We start from the raw sequence: 22765 nt of genomic DNA, 5'->3' as shown, positions 1-22765 counted from the left end.
CTCTTCTTACTACAGTAATACAGATCTGAGAATTCAAGCATGCTGCTGACTCTCCCAGTATGGAGTTCTGTAGTGGGAAGTTAGACTCTTCTAATCACCTATTTTTTCCCTTGTCGTATGTTGTTAGTTAAGCCCAGTGTTTCTATTAACCCAAGGAAGACACTAAGCAAAGAGGAAAGGCTAAAAAATCTCCCTAGATTACTATGTTTTGAATAGGTTGTTGATTCAAGGTAATAAAGTCAAATCAATCTTGTAATCCTGATAACATTTAAGAGAAGATTAAAAGTGATCCTTCCAGAATAACTAATGCCCAGAGTGATCACTGAAATCGTTTGAGACAACTTTGCTTATTTGTTTGGGAGTTTAACGCTTAATATTCAAGATTACTTAAACCAGTTTGGTTGTCCTCAACACATTTTAAATGTTCTGCCTTTCGTTAGGTGTTAGATGATTTAAAGGCTGAACAATGTCTATCTTGTAAATGCATAAGTGGATGGATGAATTGGAAGTCTGTAATTGGGGAAAGTGATTGTGAATTTTGAACCAGCTGCTTACGTTTACCTGCTGTAACTGTGGAAAGTCTTGTGAGCAAGATTACTTCTAGGGCTGCAGGCAATCCTATGCACACTTACTGGGGAATAAGAGCCATTAAACCCAATAAGAGTTACTCCAAATACACATAGAATTTAATCCTGTCCCCTGTCCTTGATCCCAAAAAAGCTGAGACGCTCTTCAACATTTGTAGGAGTCTGAGTTCAGAGAAGCCATTCAGAAGATCTTAAGATAATAAGTGCAGGATCAGGGTCTATGATAACTCACCATGGCCAACTTGCTACAGAACAACTCACTGCGGGATAAGAGTTACACTAATATCAGATAAATAGTGGAATAGAATCATAAAAGAAGGAATGCCAGAGGAAAAAGAAAATGTGAATGACAAAAATTAAAACAATTTTAAAAATATTTTAAATAATTAAATTGAATTGTTGAATTGTCTTGCAGTGAGTTGTCTCATGGCGAGTTGGCCATGTTGTCCTATGATGAGTTAGCCATGGCGAGTTGACCGTGGCAATTTGGCCATAGCGAGTTGGCTGAGGCAAGTTGTCCCATTCCCAAGGAGCATTTGTTAAACCTAGGAGGAAGGAAAGAAAAAGACTGATTCCCATTGATTCCCTGTGTTATAAAAAAGAGAGAAAGGCAAACACACAGGAAGACTTGCAAGATTCTGTTATTATAATCTATCTCAATGAAGTATAATTCTAATATTCCTGTGGAGCCAGTTTCTTGATCTGATCTATCTAGTAGGGCTGACAATTTTTAATCACATTTGCTCTGGATCTTACCCTTGGAAATACTGCTCCATGGCAGGCTTGTTTGGGAGTTGGATATCTTCAGTTGGCTCCCATTAATGTATCTTCAGGGTGGGTGTTTTGATAACCAGAAGGTTATTTTTCAGTGGAGACCTCAGAGGCAGCGCTTAGGCCAAGTACAAGTTGAATAACCTTCAGGAGAGCTGTGCTGTCCTTCTGTCAGCCGCTGTCTTTGAAAATTGCCTGCAGAGTTAGTGAGCGGGAACAGTTAAGATTTACAAACAATGATGAAGCTTGTCACGCATCTTTCACCATTCATCATCTGGGTGCTGTGGCTGGGCGGTGAAGTGTTCTTCATAAAAACCAGCTCAGTGTGAAATACACCTCGCTGCAATGTTTACTGCTCTGAAACTCGTCAGAAGCCCTTTATAGTAAATCCAGATTGCGAGGTGACATTACAGTATATCATTGCACAGCGCGGTGGGGTTTACACTAGGAATGAGTGCAGTTCACACCAGATGAGATGTCGAAATTGAGTTATGTAGGAATTTGGCTGTTATATGAGGGTAGCTTTTGTTTTCTCAAGACTGAAAAGTTTTATTTTATATATATATATATATACATATTTGTATATGTATATACATACATACACACACACACACACAAATACATATATACTATATATACATACTATATATGTATATGTAAATAAACATGTATATATATACATACATGCATACATACATATAAAACAGTGTAGTGTACATAGGTGTATGTGTATACGTGTATATGTGTGTGTGTATTTTGATACTATATAATTTGCTTTCATTCATAAAGCTGGAAAAATAAATGGATGGATGGAGGAATGATTGAATGAATTAAGTGGTAGAAATACATATTTACGTGTCCTTCGGTTACTTATATGTAGTTGGTAATATTAATTTCTATACTTTCTTCATTCTGTTCACTACTTTTTTTGTTGCTTATATATTTATTGCTGATTATTCATTAGTTTAATTATACTTTAACAAATACTGGCAAGCCTTGTTATCTGCAATCATAAATAAACTTATAAAATCCATTAACAAAAATATAATGTTCTACAACCCAAAACATCTATTCTGCTATAACTCTGTTATTACAAAACTAGGTGACAACATTTGCCAAAACTTAAATTTTCAGTCATATTACTTTTAAACACGGGGGTTTATATTGTTTTCCAATCATTGTAGCCATTCCATTAGGATGCCAGCTTTATAGTCTATGCATCAAAATTCAGATAAAAAAGAATTCACTCATTGAATTGTCATACTTTGCTGAGCAAAGCATTGAGCTTAATCATATTACCCTCTTCATTATAGAAGAAAAAAATCAGGGAAATTTGACTATGGAGGCTTTTAGTTTATAACTTTTATCAGTTATTATTTATACACTTAGTTATCTCATCTTGTTTATGGAGGGAAAAACAAAAGAGTTACACATTTTTTTTAAAACTGTGAATGTTGGGAACCACCTGTCTAGAAGCATTCTTAGATCCTTTTAAAAGCATTGATAAGACTACTAGCTTGTTTTTTTTAACAAAATATACTTGATTGCAAGTTGCAAGGATTTATGCAATTTTATCTAAAATTGTCAACACTGGAAATTATGTTTTAGTCTTGAATTTCTAATAGAAAAATAAGCAACCTCTGCCTTCAAGTGTGCTATGGGGTATGACAAGAGATGACGAATGGAAGTTGTAGTCCAGCAGCGTTAGGAGAACTATACATTTCTTATTTCCCTGTTTTATTTCCCTGGCACTGTCTGTAAGACTGTTAAGCAATGATATTTTAAATGAACACTTTTTAAGTAGGGGGTAGGAAACCAGAGATTAGTGACACATAAGCCAAACTCAGCTCTTCGTGTGGAAATTTACTTTTTGTCTTTGTCTTCTCAACCCAAGTATGAGGAAAGAAAATGGCAAGAGAACAACAAGGGAGAGTAGCAATATAGAAGATAGATTTCCTAATATTTCCAGCTTTCACCCGTGAGTGTGGGAGAAGGTAGATCAACAAACACAGATTTATTTTAAGCCACAGGAAAGAGGTACTCGGTTCCATTACCTCCTATGCATGAGAGCACTGTGGCTGAGCGAATTCACTCATGTCACACGATTGTTGCAATGGCTTCCCTTTCTGAGCGCTCCCTACTCATGATTGTTGCTATGGCCAGACCTCTCTATTGGTGACCCCTTTCTCTTTAAGCCAAGTATGGAAATAGTGAGAAAAAAGTGTTGGCGCTATTGACATGCCTACATAATCCTTCTGGGTCCCGTGAGAGTGCCAATGATGAACATTTGGCTGGGTTCCTGCTTTTGTATTCTAAGAAATAAGTCTGATGCCAATAATAACTATATTGTCATTATTGATGATTATATCCTTTACTTACAAATATTCATTTAACGACCAAAATTACAACGGCACTGAAAAAATGACTTACTACTGGGCCTTGCACTTTGGACCATTGCAGCATCTCCATGGTCACATGGTCAAAATCAGGCACTTGATAACCGGTATGTATTTATGACGGTTGCAGCATCCCAAGGTTATGTGATCGCCATTTGCGATTTTCCCACCAGGATTCGAACAAGCAAAGTCAATGCGGGAAGCTGGTTTCAATTAACCACTATGTGATTCACTTAACAACTGTGGCACAAAAAGTCATAAGACAGGGCGCAATTCACTTTACTTAGCAACAGAAATTGTGGTCCTGATTGTGGTTGTAAGTTGAGGATTACTTGTACATATATTTATAGCTCTTTATAATCTTAAATTTAAACCAGAATTATTACTGTCATTGATTGGAATTTCGGTTGTAAGTTGGGCTGGTCTTCAAGCAGGTCATCACATGACCTCAGCCATTCATGTGATCTTTTTGTGGCAGTCATTAAATGAATGCAGTGATCGTTAAGCAAACCAATTGTCTACCATGGGCAATTTTTCACCAGAAACCAGAAGTAAACACCGGTTTCCAGCAAAAAAATGTTGTAAATCACGTCACATGACTGCAGGATGCTGCAAATAGCAAATACAGACCAGTTTCCAAGTGCCTTAAATGTGATTGTGGGATTGGGGGTGGGGTGGGGGCTCGCCATTGGAACTTTAAAATTTGGGTCACCCTTTTTTGGGGGTGGTTGTAACTGAAGAGTCGCTAAGCAATTGGTTGTAAGTTGAAGACTATCTGTACATTTTAGATAGGTCAGAGTCCATTTGCCACAGTAATCCAAATTGGGAGAAGAGAATTTGTGTCAACCCTCACAAAACAGATAGCAACTAAGAGTGCAATTACAGGTAAGCAACTACAAATTAGATTTATATTAAAGTAGGTGAATTATTTGCTTGGCACTTCAGCAACTGTTGCCAACAGCAATCCTCAGATTTGCTGGAGATTTGGAAACAGTTTGTGATCCATTAGCGTTTATGGAAACTTTGTGTAGAGAAACGTTGCTATAGCTGAAGTCTGGGTGACCATGGAAGTAGAAAGTTGTCTAACATAAATACCAGAAAAATGCCCATCAACAAAGGGTAGATAGCATTGTATTACATCTATGTAGGAAAGTACACCGAAGAACAATAAACTAATGGCTATATCTCTCTTAATAATTTAACTTTGCTAGTTTTCTGTTTCTTTAATGGTTGCAGCTTTGAATACTGATTTTTTTTGGCCATTGTATATTTGGATTGACGAGGAAAAGTGACACCTCTGGGACTCAAACTTTCACTTTTGTTCCTCCTTCAGCAAGAAAATAGCCCTTGATTACAAAAAGCCCATCAGAGATAAGCAAACTGAAGCGGGAGTGAAAACCATGCATGAGAAAATAAGCTAGTTAGGGTGGGGGGAGTGAAAAGAGAGCAAAGCTGCCTGGCAAATAAGGAACCTCTGTTCGATGTGATGGGAGGCAACCCCTCCCTTATAGCATCCCAGAGCTGTCAATCACCTGGTAATGTTTCTACAAGTGAAAAGTCAATGTGGTGTTGTTTAATTTGACATGACTCTTGAGCTGCGGAAAGGAACAGCATAATCGCTGCAGGGGACAGTTAAGTAACTGTGCTCCATGTCAGCTTGTCTCGCTCTGACTACTGCACTAAACGCTTTGCTGATGAGCGATAGATTTGGTTAAATACCAGGATAATTGCTAGCTATAGCACCCAGCACTCTTGTAATGCCATGTAGTACATCAGTACTAGCTCTCGCCTCAGGCGGTCGGAGGCTTAACCACTCAAGAGGGCACTTATGTTCAATTATATTGTTCTCTCTTCCTTTCGGAGAAAGCAATTGTTGCTGAGCCAAATGAGCTATAATAAATTATATTTCTTTCCCCTCTAGACCTGTTGAAGTAGATCAGGCATGCAAATGCCAAAGCTGCTATTTTCTAAATCTTGCCAGTATTTCTTTTTTCCCCCCTGCCTATCTACTTCAGGTTATCTGATTTTTGCGAGGCAGAGGTGTCATTTTAAAAATATGTATATATCAAATTGCTCCACCAGTATGAACCAAATATGTACTTCTTCCTATCTCTAATATGGTGTTTATTTTTGATGGGGGAGATAGTTTCGAGTAGAGGTCGTCCTTGACTTACGACCACAATTGAGCCCAGAATTTATGTTGCTAAGTGAGAAATGTGTTAAGTGAGTTTTGCCCCATTTTATGACTTCCCACATTTGTTAAGTGAACCACTGCAATTTGTTCTGTCCCCAACCCCACGCGCACACACCAACAGACGTTCAAGAGTTAAAGACCAAACCAGCCGGCAAAATCCTTTTCCTTATAATAATGGAACTTGGCAACAACCTAGTGGCTGCCTGCCAAGAGTTTATTATTTACAAAGAGGAGAGATAACTTCTCCCCACTTCTGATACATCAAAAGAAACAGCTCAATAATTACGGAGTCAAATCAAGTCCAGAGATAATCCAGTAAAGTCTTATAGCCAAAAGTCCGGCAATGCAGAATGGCGTGGAAGCTTTCAGCTTTGTTCGTCACAAGGTTTGACTGGCCACTACGCTCCCTTTTATATCCTGTGGGGTGTGGTCCAGTGACTCAGCCTAATCTCGGGCACGCCTTTTCTTCTGTTGCGCGCGCTTATCTCTGCGATGCTGGCGTGGATCCAGCCAAGACTCATTACCCTCATCACTGTCCATCTGTTGCTGCGTGGACGTGCTTGGCCCCGGCCCTATCTCTTGCCCTTCAGCGGACACCGAAGGCATTGCCAGAGAGGAGGGTCCTGGAGAGGGAGGTCTTGCCAACTCCTCTCCTTCACTCTCGGAGTCCTCTCCTGCCGATGACACAGGCTCAGATAACGGAGCCACAAAAGCAATTGTTTAATTAGTCACACAGTGAATCTGGCTTCCCCATTGACTTTGCTTGTCAGAAGGTCTCAACCATTGTCAAGCATCCAAATGTAAGTCACGTGACCATGGGGATGCTGCAATGATCACGTGTGAAAAATGGTCATAAGTCACTTTTTTTAGTGCAGTTGTAACTTTGAACAATCACTAAATGAACTGTTGTAAATCGAGGATTACCTGTATACATACCTATAGTTGCAGAGAGGGCCCTTAGTTAGTATTTTGTGTCAAAAATCATGAAGAATCTTGTGGCACTTTAAAGACTTAATACATTTATTGCTATGTAAAGTTCTGTGAATCACAAACTACTTGAGCCGTACTCAAATTACTAAATTCTAAAATGACATTGGAATCTGGTTTTATTGAAGATAGACAATCTTTGTTTCTCCTCTATTTAATGCAGGATTTTAAGACGGCTTCCTTTGCTTTTCTGGGACACTCACTAAATAGCCCTGCTAAAATCTCGAAACTTTGAAAGCAGTCCAGGTTGGAGATACTTAAACTAGGAAAGCCAGAGGCACACAATATACATTGTTCCAAATATAAGTCTACCATTCAAGCTATCCTAGCATTGTGTGATGGAGAAGAAACTGCTCTTTGTCATTCTCAAACCACTTCTGAAGCAATTTCCACTTGTTCCACTGCCTAACTAGAAGTTTGGTGTAGTGGTTAAAGGCAACAGGCTTGAAACTGGGAGATTGTAGTCCTGCCATAGGCACAAAGCCAACTGGGCAACTTTGGACCAATCATTCTCTCTGAGTTCATAGAAGAAGCTTTCAGAATGGTATATATACCTTCCCGTAAGATCTCAGAGCAGAAACATACAGATATTATATTGTGTCTTGCTCCAATGTATGGGATTTTCCATGACTTCTATTGATTTTGAAGGTGGGAGGGAGGGAAACTTTCCTTATTCTTACACACAGTTTATATCCTGTGTGATGTTTTATAGATACACTGACTACCGAGGGGTACCATGTGTCTGACTTCATCCTTTATTGAAACCCTTCAGATGCATCCAGCTAGAAACCAGGGGTGAAATGCTCCCGGTTCGGACTGGATCGCCCGATCCGGTAGCGATGGAGGCGGGTGGTTCGGAGACCTGGTAGCAAAATTCGTTGCCCCTCCCCCAATTACCCAGCTGAGCTGCGCAATCATCAGAGGCTTTTTTTTTATTTTTAAAAGCATTTTTTCTACAACTTCTTCGGCTGAAGAGATTATAGAAAAAATGCTTTTAAAAGGAAAAAAAGCCTCTGCCAATCAGGCAAGTCAGCTGGGATCGTCAGAGGCTTTAAAAAAAAAAAGCTTCTGCCAATCAGGCAAGTCAGCTGGGATCATCAGAGGCTTTAAAAAAAAAGAAAGCCTCTGCCGATCAGGCAAGTCAACTGGGATCGTCAGGGGCTTTAAAAGCATTTTTTTACAACCTCTTCAGCCGAAGAGGTTGTAGAAAAAATGATTTTAAAAGTTTTTTTTAAAAAAAGTTGGCCACGCCCACTCAGTCATATTACCCTACCACCACCACCAAGCCATGCCTACAGAACCGGTAGTAACAAATTTTACATTTCACCACTGTCAGATACTGTTCTATGGGGTTCAAACCCCCTACTGGGAATTGAACTCACACACTCATGGAAGTTATGGAAAACGCTACACATGAGAGCAGGACACTATAACATCTGCATCTTTCTGGTCTGAGAGTTTAAGGAAAGGTAGACTGTATATGAGAGCTTCTAGATATCGTTTTCTTTTACCATTGAGGAGGAGGACCTTATCTTTTAAGGCCATGTGCTGAATATAGTCACCTAAAGTGAAGAATTCATTTGTGAATTCATTTCCATGTAGAAGGTTTGAACCCACAAAAATCCCATTAAAAGATGAAAATGACCATGTAGTGTACATGGATCTGTCCATATAATCACATACTCCCTTGGATCTCCAGCCTTCTATCACCTCTCCTTGTCCATCTTGGCAGATACAATCTGAATGGAGAGATGCCATTACTCACCTGAAGTGTAGTTTCATCTGTATCTGATGACGTTTTCCCTTAACTGAGGTGACTAGGCAATAGCAATAACATTTAGACGTATATGCCGCTTCATAGTGCTTTGCAGCCCTCTCTAAGCAGTTTACAGAGTCAGCAAATTGCCCCCAACAGTCTGAGTCATCATTTTACCAACCTCGGAAGGATGGAAAGCTGAATCAAGCTTGAGCCAGTCAGGATCGAACTCCTGGAGTAAGCAGTGAGTTAGCCTGCAGTAATGCATTCTAATCACTGCGCCACCATGGCTGTGCGCCACCATCAGGCCTAAGCAATTTTGGAATATGTGGTGCTAGATTACAAGCCCAAGGTTGGGCTAATCAAGAGACAACATTTTATTTGAATAAAAGCACCACGATAGGGTTAACCAACTTAGAGCCTGAATTCTAAAGCCAGCATCCAAAGTTGAGTGTTCAGCATGGAACAAAAATAAAAACAAACCCTCACAGGACTTAATGTCCCTGTTTATAGATTCCCATTTTCCCATGGTTTCGTAGGCCTCATTGGGCTCAATTTCATGACATTTCTTCAGGTACCTATTTGAGAACAAAGACAGTCCAAATTTTGTCCTTTGTGAGTCCTTTCATTAGGGAAGACATTAACTAGGTTTTAAGAATGCCTCAAAGTTCTCCAACAAGCCAGTAGGCCACTCATAATTAAGAGGCCCCTTAAACTACTACATTGATGGTTTGAGGTCAGCCCTGAGGTCAGGAAAGAAAGCTCTGGGGGTTTCTGACATGTACATTTAATGTTTTCAGAGATAAAATCTATTATGCTCAAAGGGACTTATTCTGAAAGGATGTATACTTGGGTGTAGCTCTTATAGAATAAGTACATCTATATTTACACCCCCTGCAAAAACAGATTCTGTGTTCACTGGAACTTATTTCCAGACAAATTTGTTGGAATCCTGTGCTCACATCTCTAGTGTGGTGGGTTTTTTAAAATCACAATAGGAATTTTGAATCAATTTCCTTATTAAAAGGGGAGAGTGGAAGAGATACAGAACCCAATCCTCTTTTCTTCCACGCTCTTTTTTTTTTTTTTTTTTTTGTAAAGGTAAATCATTTTTAAAAAATGAAATTTGGGGAAAAGATAGATCAGATGAAACGTGTTTACACTTTTCTTCATTTATACTTGTTGCTTTGACACAACTTAATCTTCTCCCTAGCTACAAATAAATGGGTGAACTGCAAATGTATGTTATAATCACTCCATTTATATCTCTTACATTGCTTTGAACGGCAAGAATGAAGGACTGTTGGAAATTGTGCCAGAAATCTGACATGTTGTGCTTATTTTAGATGTTTAGATGTTAATGAAAAGAATTGGTGGTCAAAAGCATCAAAAAACTATGCGATGAAGTATTAGATACGGAAACAATGACATGTTAGGGCAAATAGGGGCAGTGAAAATATCTATTCCATGTCCAGTTACTAATTATAGTGAGATTGGTAACGTGTGAATAAAAAGGATAGAGGTTTCAAGACAGAGGAACACTTCATATTGTGGAAGGAGAAGTAAACTGGATCTTAGGCCACTATTTTAGCAGCAGCCAATACAGGTAGTCCTCAACTTACAACAGTTCATTTAGTAACTATTCAAAATTACAATGGCACTGGGAAAAAAAGTGACTTATGACCGTTTTTCACATTCATGACCATTGCAGCATCCCCATGGTCACATGACCAAAATTCAGACACTTGGCAATTAACTCATACCGGTTGCAGTGTCCCAGGATCATGTGAAATGTTTTTGCGATCTTCTGACCGTCCAAGTCAATGGGGAAGCCAGATTCACTTAACAACTGTGTTACTAACTTAACAGCTGCAGTGATTCACTTAACAACTGTGGCAAGAAGCCACAGTTGTTTGGCCACACGTATAATGGGGCAAAGTTCACTTAATGACTTGTCTCACTTAGCAACATAAATTTGGGGCTCTAAGTCAAGGACTATCTATATTTATCTATTTTCACAGCTGGATGCTATTTGCAGGTGTAATTTACATACTTTGAAAATGATTTGAAAGTTGTACTTTGGATCACATGGAAGCAAAAGCAGCTCTCTGCTCTTCATTAAAACAGCCTGACCCTTTTCTCTCCAAAAAGTCTTCTTTTTTGACAGATAATACATATCTTAGTAAGTAGAATATGACTATGTTGACCATTGAAACATTGGAATAGCATAACCAGACATGGCACTGAATGAAGTCATTATTGCACTATGATCATCTTAGTAAAGTAGAAATTTGGGTTTGGAATAACTAGGATAATATGCAGAAACACCTGAAGCACTTTCCCAAACCTATTACGCTTTTCTGAAATTCATCGCTGTCCCCTTAAATACATATCTGTCCTTTTCTTTTGGATCCAAATAAAAACAAAAATAAATACATTTGTTTTTGTTAATCTGTACTAACTCACAGCATGTATGATATCCTTTCATTAATTTATCTAATTTTCCTTCTTATTAGTGTATTAAATGCATCAATCTTTCTGTAAGGAATTGGATTCCATTTAATTAGCTCCTGGTAGTCTTAATGCAAATTTCAGAAGAGAGAAGTGTAAAACTTTTTTTTTTCTGTTTTGTCTTTTTTTTTTTTTTACAACATGATAGTTTACAGAGATTATTTATAAAAGATTAAACAAAAGACAGTCTTTTTTCCAGAGATTTAGATTCCAAAATTAAAAGCCCCTATAATTTCAACCCAACAGCCAGATTAATCTTCGGCAGGGGGGGAAAAAAAAAAGAAACTTCTGGTATTCTGCAAATTAGCCATTAGTCTTCACAATCCAATTCTGTGTAGGAATTAGAACTCCAAGAATTTCCATTTAAGGCTGGCCATTGACTGGAAATTACACTTGATCAGTTCTGTTACATGACCAATTGCCAACATGGGACCATACGAAAAACCCCATTTGCCCTCCTGCAATCTGACTTCTTTTTTTATCTACTTAGTTTTGGATATACCCAGAGGTATTCAGCAGGTTCTGACCAGTTCTAGAGAACCGGTAGTGGAAATTTTGAGTAGTTCGGAGAACCGGTAAATACCACCTCTGACTGGCTCCACCCGAATCTGTTCTCTGCCTCCCGAGTCCTAGCTGATCGAGAGGAAATGGGGATTTTGCAGTATCCTTCTCCTGGAGTGGGGAGGGAATGGAGATTTTGCAATATCCTTCCCCTGCCACGCCCACCAAGCCACGCCCACAGAACCAGTAGTAAAAAAAATTTGAATCCCACCACTGGATATACTGAATTAATTTTTATTTTATTTTCATGAAAAACTTGGTTTAATCAATTTAGGCTTCTTCTCTCAAGATGCAGAAACTCTCCCAAGTAATCATTAGAGAGATAATATTGTTTGTCTGGCTTTTATGCATTCCAGTTAAAAAGAACTTTTGTTTTTAAATTCACATACCTTTCCATGTACAATATGTGCCTGCACTAAGGTTGCTCTCAAAGTATGATCTATGGTATAGATGTTTTACCTGGGAAAGAAATCCTTACCATCACTGCTCTTTATTATATTACTTAGTTTGGACTGGTAAGGATTTTCTTTTTAGCACAATTTTGCTTGTAAATGTTGACTTAGGAGCAAATTTTGTTGGATTTATTAAGGCTTTACAGGGAAGGGAAAATAAGTTTGCAACCTTAATGTAGATTCTCAGCTGAAAAAACATAAGAATGTGAAAAAGCTTTAACAAATGAACTATACCTTTTCGGAGCTTAAATCTTTAAAATATTGCTTCGCATTAAGAGTCTAATGATCTTAAAATGTAAATACAAATAACATTTTGCTTTTCAAGCATGACTGTTTTAGTGGTTTCTCACATCTCTGGAAGCATATTATATTTTCCAGGCCATTGACTTAACAGCAGTTCACTCAGTTAGTCTGTTCTTTGCATGGTGTTGATGATTTCATTCTAAAAGTTAGTTTTCCGCTGGCATTTTTTTCTCATGATGCTGGCTTGGAGAACAGCTAAGGGGAAAAAGGGAAAGTAAGGCATTGGGAAGATCAGGCAGGCAGCTTGGTGGAAATGCCACACATGAAGCCATGGACATCATTGGTGGGATGGTTAAGGGGAGGTAGGGAAATGTAGGCACTGAGAAAGTTACTCAAGCAAGCCAGTTAAAAATGGTATGCTTAAAACCAAGACCTTCAATGATAGCAGAAGCCAAACACAAATAGGAAAAGGAAGATATTGAGAAGGCCCTGAAAATCACATACAGTAGACCTCAACTTGTGACCACAGTTGAACCCACAATTTCCATTGCTAAGCTGCAAAAATTTGTTAAGTGAGTTTTGCCACATTTTACAACCTTCCTTGCCATAGTTGTTTAAATGACTCACTGCAGCTGTTAAGTGAGTCACAGGGTTAAGTGAATCTGGCATCCCGTTGACTTTGCTTTTCCAAAGGTTGCAAACTTCATAAATACATGCCTTCATAAATACATGCCAGTTCCCCAGTGTCCAAATTCTGATCACGTGACTGGGGGGATGCTGCTGTGGTGTGAAAAATAGTCATAAGTCACTTTTTTCAGTGTTGCTATAACTTTTGAATAGTCACTAAATAAATGGTGGTTAAATCGAAGACTACCTATAGAAGAGGAGATTGTGCCTCACCAGCCTTGTCCTAATTAACCTATGGGACCTCTTGATTTCATTCTGGTTCTGCCAAATCTCAGGTCTACCAGAGTGATTTGAAACATTGCTGTGTTAAATTTTGGTCCACAGCATCCCTGACAACTAGCAGGGCTAGCTGAAGTTGATGGAAGGTAAAATCCAATTGCATCTGAGGAAGTTCCACATTTCTTGTCTATAGAGGATTTTTGAAATGGGGATTCAGGGGCTTTCCTCATACAGTATTTGTAATCAGTAAGAAAGAACATCTTTTTCTGGGTTGGATCAACTTAGAGACAGGACTATTCTTGCTTTTTCTGACAGGAAGAACTCAATCCAGATTTTGTTCTTTCACTTAGTAGCTATTCAACATACTCTTCACTGCTTCATAAGAGATTAATTTAAGCAACCTTCTTAAACCTAATCCTCCTATCTATTCATCTTGTGTAACTAGAATTGGAAAGAAAATGGCTCAGAGTTGACACATGATTTTCTTCTGTCCATCACATTAGGGCTAGCAATGGACTTAAATCAGAATCAGAATAGAGCTGGAAGGGACCTTGGAGGTCTTCTAGTCCAGCCCCTTGCTGGACTTTGACAACAGGACATCTCTGTATTTTAGGACAATATTCCTTCATATGAATTCTTTGCACTCAGCTCAAATTAGCTCCCCATTCCACATTTATAGACTTTTTTATGTGGACTCTGGTGAGAAATTAGACCAAAACTCTAACTAAAGCTCTTCCTGCACTCCAGGCACTTACTTCTCTTTCAAGTGGGTCCTTCTTCTATGTGAAATAAGGTTACTCTCATCTATTTGATCATTTATTTTAGTCTTAAATTAACCAGGTATTGTGAAAACAACCAAAGTAGTCCACATCAATTTATAAAACTTTATAAATTGATAAATTTATAAGACGCCAGTTGCGTCCCTTTCAGTCACTCAAGCACTCGTCACTTCCCGTCTGGACTACTGCAATGCTCTCTACATCTCTCTCTTCCCCTTGGGGTGCACCCGGAGGCTCCAGTTGGTCCAGAATGCAGCCGCGCGGGGGATTATGGGAGCGACGGGGCGCTCCCATGTGACACCTCTCCTGTGCGAGCTGCACTGGCTTCCTGTGATCTTCAGGGTGCGCTTCAAGGTGTTGGTGACCACCTTTAAAGCGCTCCATGGCTTAGGGGTATTTACGAGACCGCCTTCTGCCGCCAATAGCCTCCCACCGGCCAGTATGTTCCCACAGAGAGGGACTCCTCAGGGTGCTGTCGGCCAGACAATGTCGGCTGGCGACCCCCAGGGGGAGAGCCTTCTCTGTGGCGGCACCTGCCCTCTGGAACGACCTGCCCCCAGAGATACGCACGATACCAGACCTCCGGACTTTTCGTCAGGCCCTGAAAACACATCTTTTTCACCTAGCCGGGCTGGCTTGATCCCATCCCTTCAATTTTAATTTGTAATTGGTTTTAACCCGGGTTTTTTTAATTGGATAGCCAAATTATTTAATGTTTTTAAATTGCTTTTAAATTTTATATGTTATGTTTTACCATGGCTGTTCACCACCCTGACTCCCGTTGGAGAAGGGCGGTATACAAATTAAATTAATTAAATAAATAAATAAAAGTAGCAAAACTTTTATAAATCTAAAAGTTTAGAAATCAGTACATTTAAAATCACAAATTAAATCAACATCAATAAAACCATCACAATAATTAAGAGGCAAAAGCCTGGCAATAGAAATGTTTCCTTTATTCTCAGTCCTGGGTAAAAGGGAGCAAACATACTTTTTTGACAAATAAATTGCTTGGACTAGAAGATCCATAAGAGAAGACGCTGTCCCATTTTTCAGGTAGACAAACTTCTGACCTGAGGGGCATCTTGAGAAGGGCTGATGTTATGAGTAAATAGGTTTCTAGTCCTGTAGATATTCACTTTTTATTTTATTGTACTGTACTGTACTGTATTGTATATAGCTGCCCACCTCAAAAATGGCACTCGGAGCCATATCTGTGGGCATGCAAGCGTTGCCCTAGCTCAGTTCCAGTGCACATGCGTGTGTCAGACAGCTGATTTTCGGGCCTTCCGGGCCCACAGGAAGTCGGGAAATGGGCCATTTCCAGCCTTCGGAGGGCCTCCAGGGGGACGGTGGGGAAGGCTATTTTTGCCCTCCCCAGGCTCCTAGTAAGCCTCTGGAGCCTGGGGAAGGTGAAAAACGGGCCTACCTGGTCTACTGTGCCATCGCGTACCAAAAGCGGGGGGATGGGGGGGTCACGTGCGAGAGCCGGAGTTCATAGAATTATGGGTGTGGGCACTCGATGGCAAAAAGGTTAACCATCACTGCTCTAAGTGGTATACATCACAAAATGTAAAAACAGATTTAAAACAATACAAGATAATTTGTATGGATTCCAAGTAGAATTGTTGCCATGAATATAAATACAGCCAAGAAACACAGTACTTACCTAGAATCATAAGACTAGAAGGGATCTTGGAGGGCTTCTAGTCCAACCCCTCTGTCCAAGGCAGGAGTCTTACACCAACCCAGTCATGCTTGTACAATTTATTTTTGAAAACCTCAAGTGATTTTTATACTTCAAGCCCCAAGCCTGGACCCACAACCAAGCTTGAACCAGGTAATAGCTGTGACATTTTGCCCCAGTTGCGACTTCTAGCTTCACATACAGCACATTGCATTAGTCAAGAAGGATTGTAACCAATTGTGGATAATTAGTGCCACGTTTGACAGTTCAGAAAGGTCACAGGTTGTGCAAACACACTCCTCACCACAATTACCACCTGCAAATCCACTGACAGCCGGGTCAGGAAACACTGCCAAATTGTGAATCTGTTCTTTCTGGGCAGATTCTACTTTTCTGTTTCCCAACATCATCTCTGTTTCCTCTGGATTTAATTTCGGTTTGTTCTCCCTCATTTAGATCTTGGTTGAAATTAGATAACAGGTAAAGGACATGAGTTACTTCCTTATTTGTGTAAGTTCAGTATGGTTGAGTCCATGTATCTACAGTAGAAAAATCAATTATTCTTAAAGATGTTCTGTGGATTCTTGAATATGGATTGGTATTCTTAGCCTAGGCACAAGGGTCCATTACTTTCAATAAAAATATAATAAAGTTAATGGTGAATATAGTATTGCATTTATTAAGAAAAGTGTGAAGTTCTGTTGTTGGTATGGTTTGGTTCGGTTCAAATCAGTTTTCAACTCCTGACAACTTCCTGGACTAGTCCCTGCAGTTTTTCTTGATAAGATTTCAAGTGGTTTACCATGGCCTCTTTCCTAGGGCTGTGAGAAAGAGATTGGCCCAAGGTCACTTAGCTGGGTTTCTGCCTAAAGCAGGACTAGAACTTCAAGTCTCCCAGTCTTTAGCCTGGTACCTTAATTATTACATCAAGCTGACTCTCAAAAAATTAGAATCATAAAAATATCATGTCCTTCAATTAGTTAATAATTTTGCTTGTTTACTTGTAAACAATTTCATTGGTATATTTTTCTGTTTCTTGAAAGCAATAAAAGTAGTAAATTTAAATCAAGGAAGTCAAGGAAAGGTGAATGACTCTATAGTCTACTTGAAAGAAATTCATTGGATATAGTTCCCCACTAAATTATAACCATTCAAAATAGAATGACTGCAACACATTTTCTTCTGCAAATGACTCTAGCATACTTGTCTACCAAAGCATTTTGCTAATTATATCATAGATTTTCCCATTGATGAATATATGCAGAATTAACACAGGAGCATCAATGTTACCCTTTCACTATTATTGTTGTACAAGAAGCCATGGCAGATGTTGGCACTTAGTTACACAAACATTAGTCTTAACGATTGGCCATTTGTATTTGATGAAGACAAACGGGAGGCCTGGTGGAAATCTGAGGCTCAAACCAATCAGGAAGTTAATGAGGAGAGAAATTACCACTGCAGCTTCTCCTTAATTACATCCAGGCTAGGCGGGAAAGGAGTGCTGTGGGTGAATCTTGACTCATCAAAGGTGAATGAGGTCAGAGACCCTTCCATTTTGTGTTTTGTATCGAGCAGAGATTGAAATGTTGCAAATATTTCTTCCACTATATTAGCTTTTAAACTGTTTAAAAGTTTGCTTTGATCTTTTGCTGTTTATTGTTCTGGAACCTGGGCGCTTCCTTTGGTATAACATCAGTACTTTGGTGATTTGAGTCCTGCTGTATATGCCACTTTCTACATTTATTTCATCCCTTCTGTATGGGGCCACTGAAATCAGGACACCTTCCTCTGGGCACAGATGGGCAACCTCTTGGATTAGGAGTCTGTTTTATTTATTTATTTATTTATTTATTTATTTATTTATTTATTTATTTATTTATTTATTTATTTATTTATTTATTTATTTATTTATTTATTTATTTATTTATTTATTTATTTATTTATTTATTTATTTATTTATTTATTTATTTATTTATTTATGTGTTTGTATCCCATGAAATAACTTTCTCACAGCCCATCACAAGATTGAAATCCAGGCCAGCTTGAAAGAACAGCTATTCACTTAAAATATACCCAATTTAACCCCCAGAATGCCTGGAAAGAGGTTTCTTTTTATGGCCTGATCAGTAGTGATCCCTCTATCAAACCATCTGGTTTTGACCTGCCTCGCTTTGTCTGGTTGAAATTGAACAGAATTAGGTGACTCTGCCCTATATCAGTGGGGATGGAAAGATTCCTCTTGTTGTGATTGTGGTGCTGATATGCAAACTATTAAACATATTGTGCAAGATTGCCCATGACGTGAATTCTCTGGTTCCCTAGAAGATCTGCATGAAGCAACACCAGAGGCCTGGATAGCAGAATTGGACATCCAGTTATGACGCCACTGCCATATCCCCATAGAAGTTTTACTTATAATTAGGTGGACTGTATATATATGTTTACTTCTCTTCTGTCAGTGTTGCCAAGAAAACTGCAGGGACTTCTCCAGTAGCCAGGAATCAGCACTGACTCAAGGGCATATCCTTCCCACAAAGAAAAGCAAGAAAAGAGAAGGTTTTTTTCCTGACAATTCTCAATTTGATAAAAAAATAATTTAATTTTGAGTTGCTTTTCAAAGAAGAGCACTTTACTGAATCTATAAGGTAGCCAAGGCAGGTGTGTCCCCTATCGTTCACAGTGCAGTCATCTGTCAAGGAATTGGTAACCTCCTTGGCATCCACACTTCATTATATTTCAAGGGAAGATAACCAAGAGAGAACTCCTTATGGGCTTTTTCAGACAAGGAAGTGTGGTGGGAAGACAAGAGAAAGTAAGATTAGCAGTTGTAGCCTTTGCCAAGCACTTTGAGAATAAGATAGAAAAAAACAGAATGTTCCTTGCATGGAAAAAAAAAAAAAACTCCTGAGAAATTAAAAAGCAAATTCAGCATAGCACTACTGTTCGGCTTCCAAGAAAGAGGCAATCACTCAGTTGGGGGAGAGACAGTTGCCCTGACAACTAGAATTTAGAACTTCTGGGAGTACTTGCCTAGTAGCAAACCCTCCCCTCCCTTACACACACACACACACACACACACACACACACACACACACACACACACACACCAATGTGCAAAATACACTTCCGGTTTCAATCTTGTTATAATTGCTAATGCTTTTTCTTACACTTTTCTAGAATTGGGGCCATATGTCTGTAGAATAAGCATGGCTTCTCCCTGAATTATATCCTGTAGTCCAAACTGGTTTTTTGTGTGTGTGTGCGCACGCACAGTTGTTTCTTCAGTTGCATAAAGAGTCCATATTAGCAAAATGCATATGAACAAAAGAACTCATCTCTGATTCCCATTTGAGTTACCACCTTTTTCTGGGCCTTTAAAAGCAACTAGGAATTCAGCTGCTGAGTTACTGCTTGAGTTTTCTTTGTGATGTGCCTATTATTGGAGCCCTTTAAAAAATAAGTAGCAGTGTCAGTTCAAATGGAGTTGAAGTCAAGTTGACTCCTGCTGCATAAGAGGCAGCATTGCTACCTTTTTCCAAGGTGAACTCCCTGTACCTTTTAATAAGACCCTAATGGATTAGATGTTCCCCGCACCCCGAGAAGGAGCGTGTCAAGTAGGACCAACGCCCCTTTTCTGCTCAACCAACAGGCAGCCCATTGTCAAATGTGTTAAATATGGATGATACATGGGTTGAAGACCATCAGGAAATCTCAGGACTGTAGGCTCTGTTGGGAAATTGAAAAGGCATTCCTCTCCATCAAGTTCCATATTGTTGCCAAGAAAATATGGATGCGTCCATATAGTCATCTGAACATCTAAAATTAAGCTTGATTGAGGGAAGATTACAGGTAGTCCTCAAATTATAACCATTTGTTTAGCAACCGTTCAAAGTTATAAAGGCACTGGAAAAAGTACAACCAGTACTTGCTTTGTTGCAGCGTCACCACAGTCACATGATCAGATTGGCAATGGGCATGTATTTATGATAGTTGCAGTGCCCCAGGGTCATGTGAGTGCCATTTGTGACTTCAGTCCGTCTGCACCAACAAAGTCAATGGAGGAAGCCAGATTCATTTGTGTTATTAACTGCAAGAAATTTGCTTAACAACCATGGCAAAAAAGGTCATAAAATTGGATGTGACTCACTTAACTGCTTTGCTTAACAACTGAAATTTTCAATTGTGGTTGTAAATCAAGAACTGTCTATACGTTTTCATACTTTTTGTATGAACATCTTTGATGCGGATTTCCTTCTCTGGAGTTCTTCCACCAGCAAAAACTAGTATGTATGTTGGTGATAACTTAGGTAGCTTTTTCTCAAATTGAATGCAAAATAGATAATCCTGGAATATTCGTCTGCCATCTAATTGGCTTCTAAATGCATCTCATAATTGATGTTAATGTTTCTGAAATGTATTGATTGGTTAAGTCGTACGGTCACTGACATCTGCCTGGAGGCAAGGAGGTCCCATGTTACGTGTCATGTCAAACATTATAAATTTGGTACCTATGCAAGACTTTATGACATCAGATAATTTCATTTGTGTTATGATATGATGCGTGTGTCATTTTTAAGTCAGTGTGTCTTGTCGTGGGTATTTCTGTTTACTGATGCTATTGCTGTTCTGTAATGCAATTGTTTTATGTCTGCATTTTGGTTTTATCATGTGCTTTTTCTACAGTCCACTTTTTTTAAAATGTTAAGGAAAACTCCTATTCTTCCAAGCCTTAAGCAGATATGAAGCCCTCTTGATTTTAATAAAACAATCTCATGGTCTTTATAAATCTAATTCAAGTATTACCAGAACTTCAAGGAGGAGTCTTTGTTTTATTTTGCATAAAATACAATCAATTCATCATTCAGTTGTTTCATTGGAATTAGAAGAGGTTAGTTAATACACAAATATCTGCTTAGATTGTCAAGCACAGAGTTTCTAGGTGTGCCATTTTTCATTCTGGAGATGCTTTGGTGGCACAAGTTTTTTCAAATTTCTGAATTTCCCCTATCATCCAGCTCTTAAAATTGTGAGAATCTTATAGAGAGCAGGAGATGCTGTCCAGTTTTTGCATTGACCTGCAAAGGGTTTAGAAAGGACAAATATATCTTGACTATTTATGCCTGTATGTTTTATCTGAGGTGCAAACAATCTAGTACCATGAATGACCAGCCCATGATTCAAGTTAATGTTTGTTTTATTTATTTATTTATTTATTTATTTATTTATTTATTTATTTATTTATTTATTTATTTATTTAAATTTTTATACCACCCCCCTCTCCTGAAGGACTCGGCAGTGAACAGCCAAGATTAAAAAACATACAATATAAACATTAAAATACATTTAAAACAAAATTAAATCCCTAATGGCTTTCCCCAATTTAAAACCCCTCACCCATAAAATTCACCAATAAAAATTTTTAAGCCAGCCTAGCTTGCCGAAATAGGAACGTTTTCAGAGCCTGGCAAAAGGTTCGGAGGTCCGGGATCAGTCGTATCCCTGGGGGTAGCTCATTCCAGAGGGCGGGTGCCCCCACAGAGAAGGCTCTTCCCCGGGGGGGTTGCCAGTCGACATTGCCTGACCGACGGCACCCTGAGGAGACCCTCTCTGTGGGAGCATATTGGCCGGTGGGAGGTTATCGGTGGCAGAAGGTGGTCTCGTAAATTACCGGGCCCTAAGCCATGGAGCGCTTTGAAGATGAGAACCAGTACCTTGAAGTACCTTTATGACTCACCATGGGCAGCGTCTTCTCCCTCTCCACTCTTCCCTGGGAAAATGGGTGAGATAAATGAATCTGGGTATCCCTAGAAAAAGGCAAGTGTGATATCCTGAGTCTTTTGTAACTTTCAATCTTGGACCAACTTTGTGGTTCTTCTCTTCCAACAATACTATTTTATTAGAGGCCAACTTATTTTCCAAAGAAAATAATGAAAATAAAAATATTTTCCAAAGAAAATAAAAATATTTTCCAAAGAAAATAAAACTTATTTTTGATCTTATTAGAGGGGTTCAACTATTTTCGAAAGCACCAGAGGACAGGACAAGAAACAATGGATGGAAACTAATTAATGAAACACCCTGGAATTAAGGAGAAACTTCCTAACAGTGAGAACAATTAACCAGTGGAACAGCTTCCCTTCATAAGTTGTGGGTGTTTCATCACTGGAGGGGTTTTTTTAATATATGTATGTATGTATGTATGTATGTATGTATGTATGTATATATATATATATATATTTTTGCACAGACACTTGACTTGACACTTGGCCAGGGTTACCTACTTGAGCAGCTGGTTGGACTGGAAGACCTCCAAGGTTCCGTCCAGCTCTATTCTGAACTTGAAATATTATACATGTCTAGGACTGTGCTTAAGTACAAGTTCTGGACCTTCATTGCATATTGATGTGTCCATGCGTGTATGTAAGGTAATTTAGCTGTGCAATATTATTATTCCATGTCATTTAACGTGGCATTTCCTTTTTTCTCTCTCCTTCCCCTTTATCCCATTGCTTCTTTAGTATTTTCACCACCCAGTAGTCAAGATTCTGGCTTGGTTTCCCTTTCCAGCAGTTCTCCCATCAGCAATGAAAGTACCAAGGCTGTGCTGGAGTGTGAGTCAGCCTCTGACTCCAACACCTTTCCAGTTCATTCTGTTATGGAAGATGGCGAATAAGCAGGGATGAAAAAAATAAAAGTCTTGGGGTGGACTCCCTTGAAGAAGTGCCTTCGTGTTAATTTGGATTTGCCTGTTTTGTGATGACAGATGCTGAAATAACTGTTGATAAAATGTTCACTCATTCCCTTTATATTTGTTCTGCACTTTGTGATTTTCAGTCTTAGATAAGAACGAGAATAGTATAGTGTAAAGGGATGCAAGAGCATTACCCTTAAGTATATTGAAAGAAATGTATTGGTATTCTCTAATTTTTTTA

At 38.9% G+C, this 22765-nt stretch overlaps 1 protein-coding gene across 1 annotated transcript in view; it reads left to right on the top strand.

The window, feature by feature from the left end:
• The window catches only part of DMRT1 (doublesex and mab-3 related transcription factor 1), a 76928-nt gene extending 54422 nt beyond the window's left edge, over positions 1–22506 (top strand). The window contains exon 5 of the mRNA XM_070956514.1: positions 22352–22506. Within this exon, the coding sequence (XP_070812615.1) occupies positions 22352–22506 (155 nt within the window). The remainder of the gene's footprint in view (positions 1–22351) is intronic.
• Positions 22507–22765: the final 259 nt, after the last annotated feature.

The sequence above is a fragment of the Pituophis catenifer genome, unplaced genomic scaffold (genome assembly GCF_029215685.1).
Source record: "Pituophis catenifer annectens isolate HBS135680 unplaced genomic scaffold, rPitCat1.0.hap2 SCAF_46, whole genome shotgun sequence".
Classification (NCBI taxonomy): domain Eukaryota; kingdom Metazoa; phylum Chordata; class Lepidosauria; order Squamata; family Colubridae; genus Pituophis; species Pituophis catenifer.
Note: the sequence above shows the minus strand (reverse complement) of the source record. Positions and strands in the feature narration are given on the sequence as shown.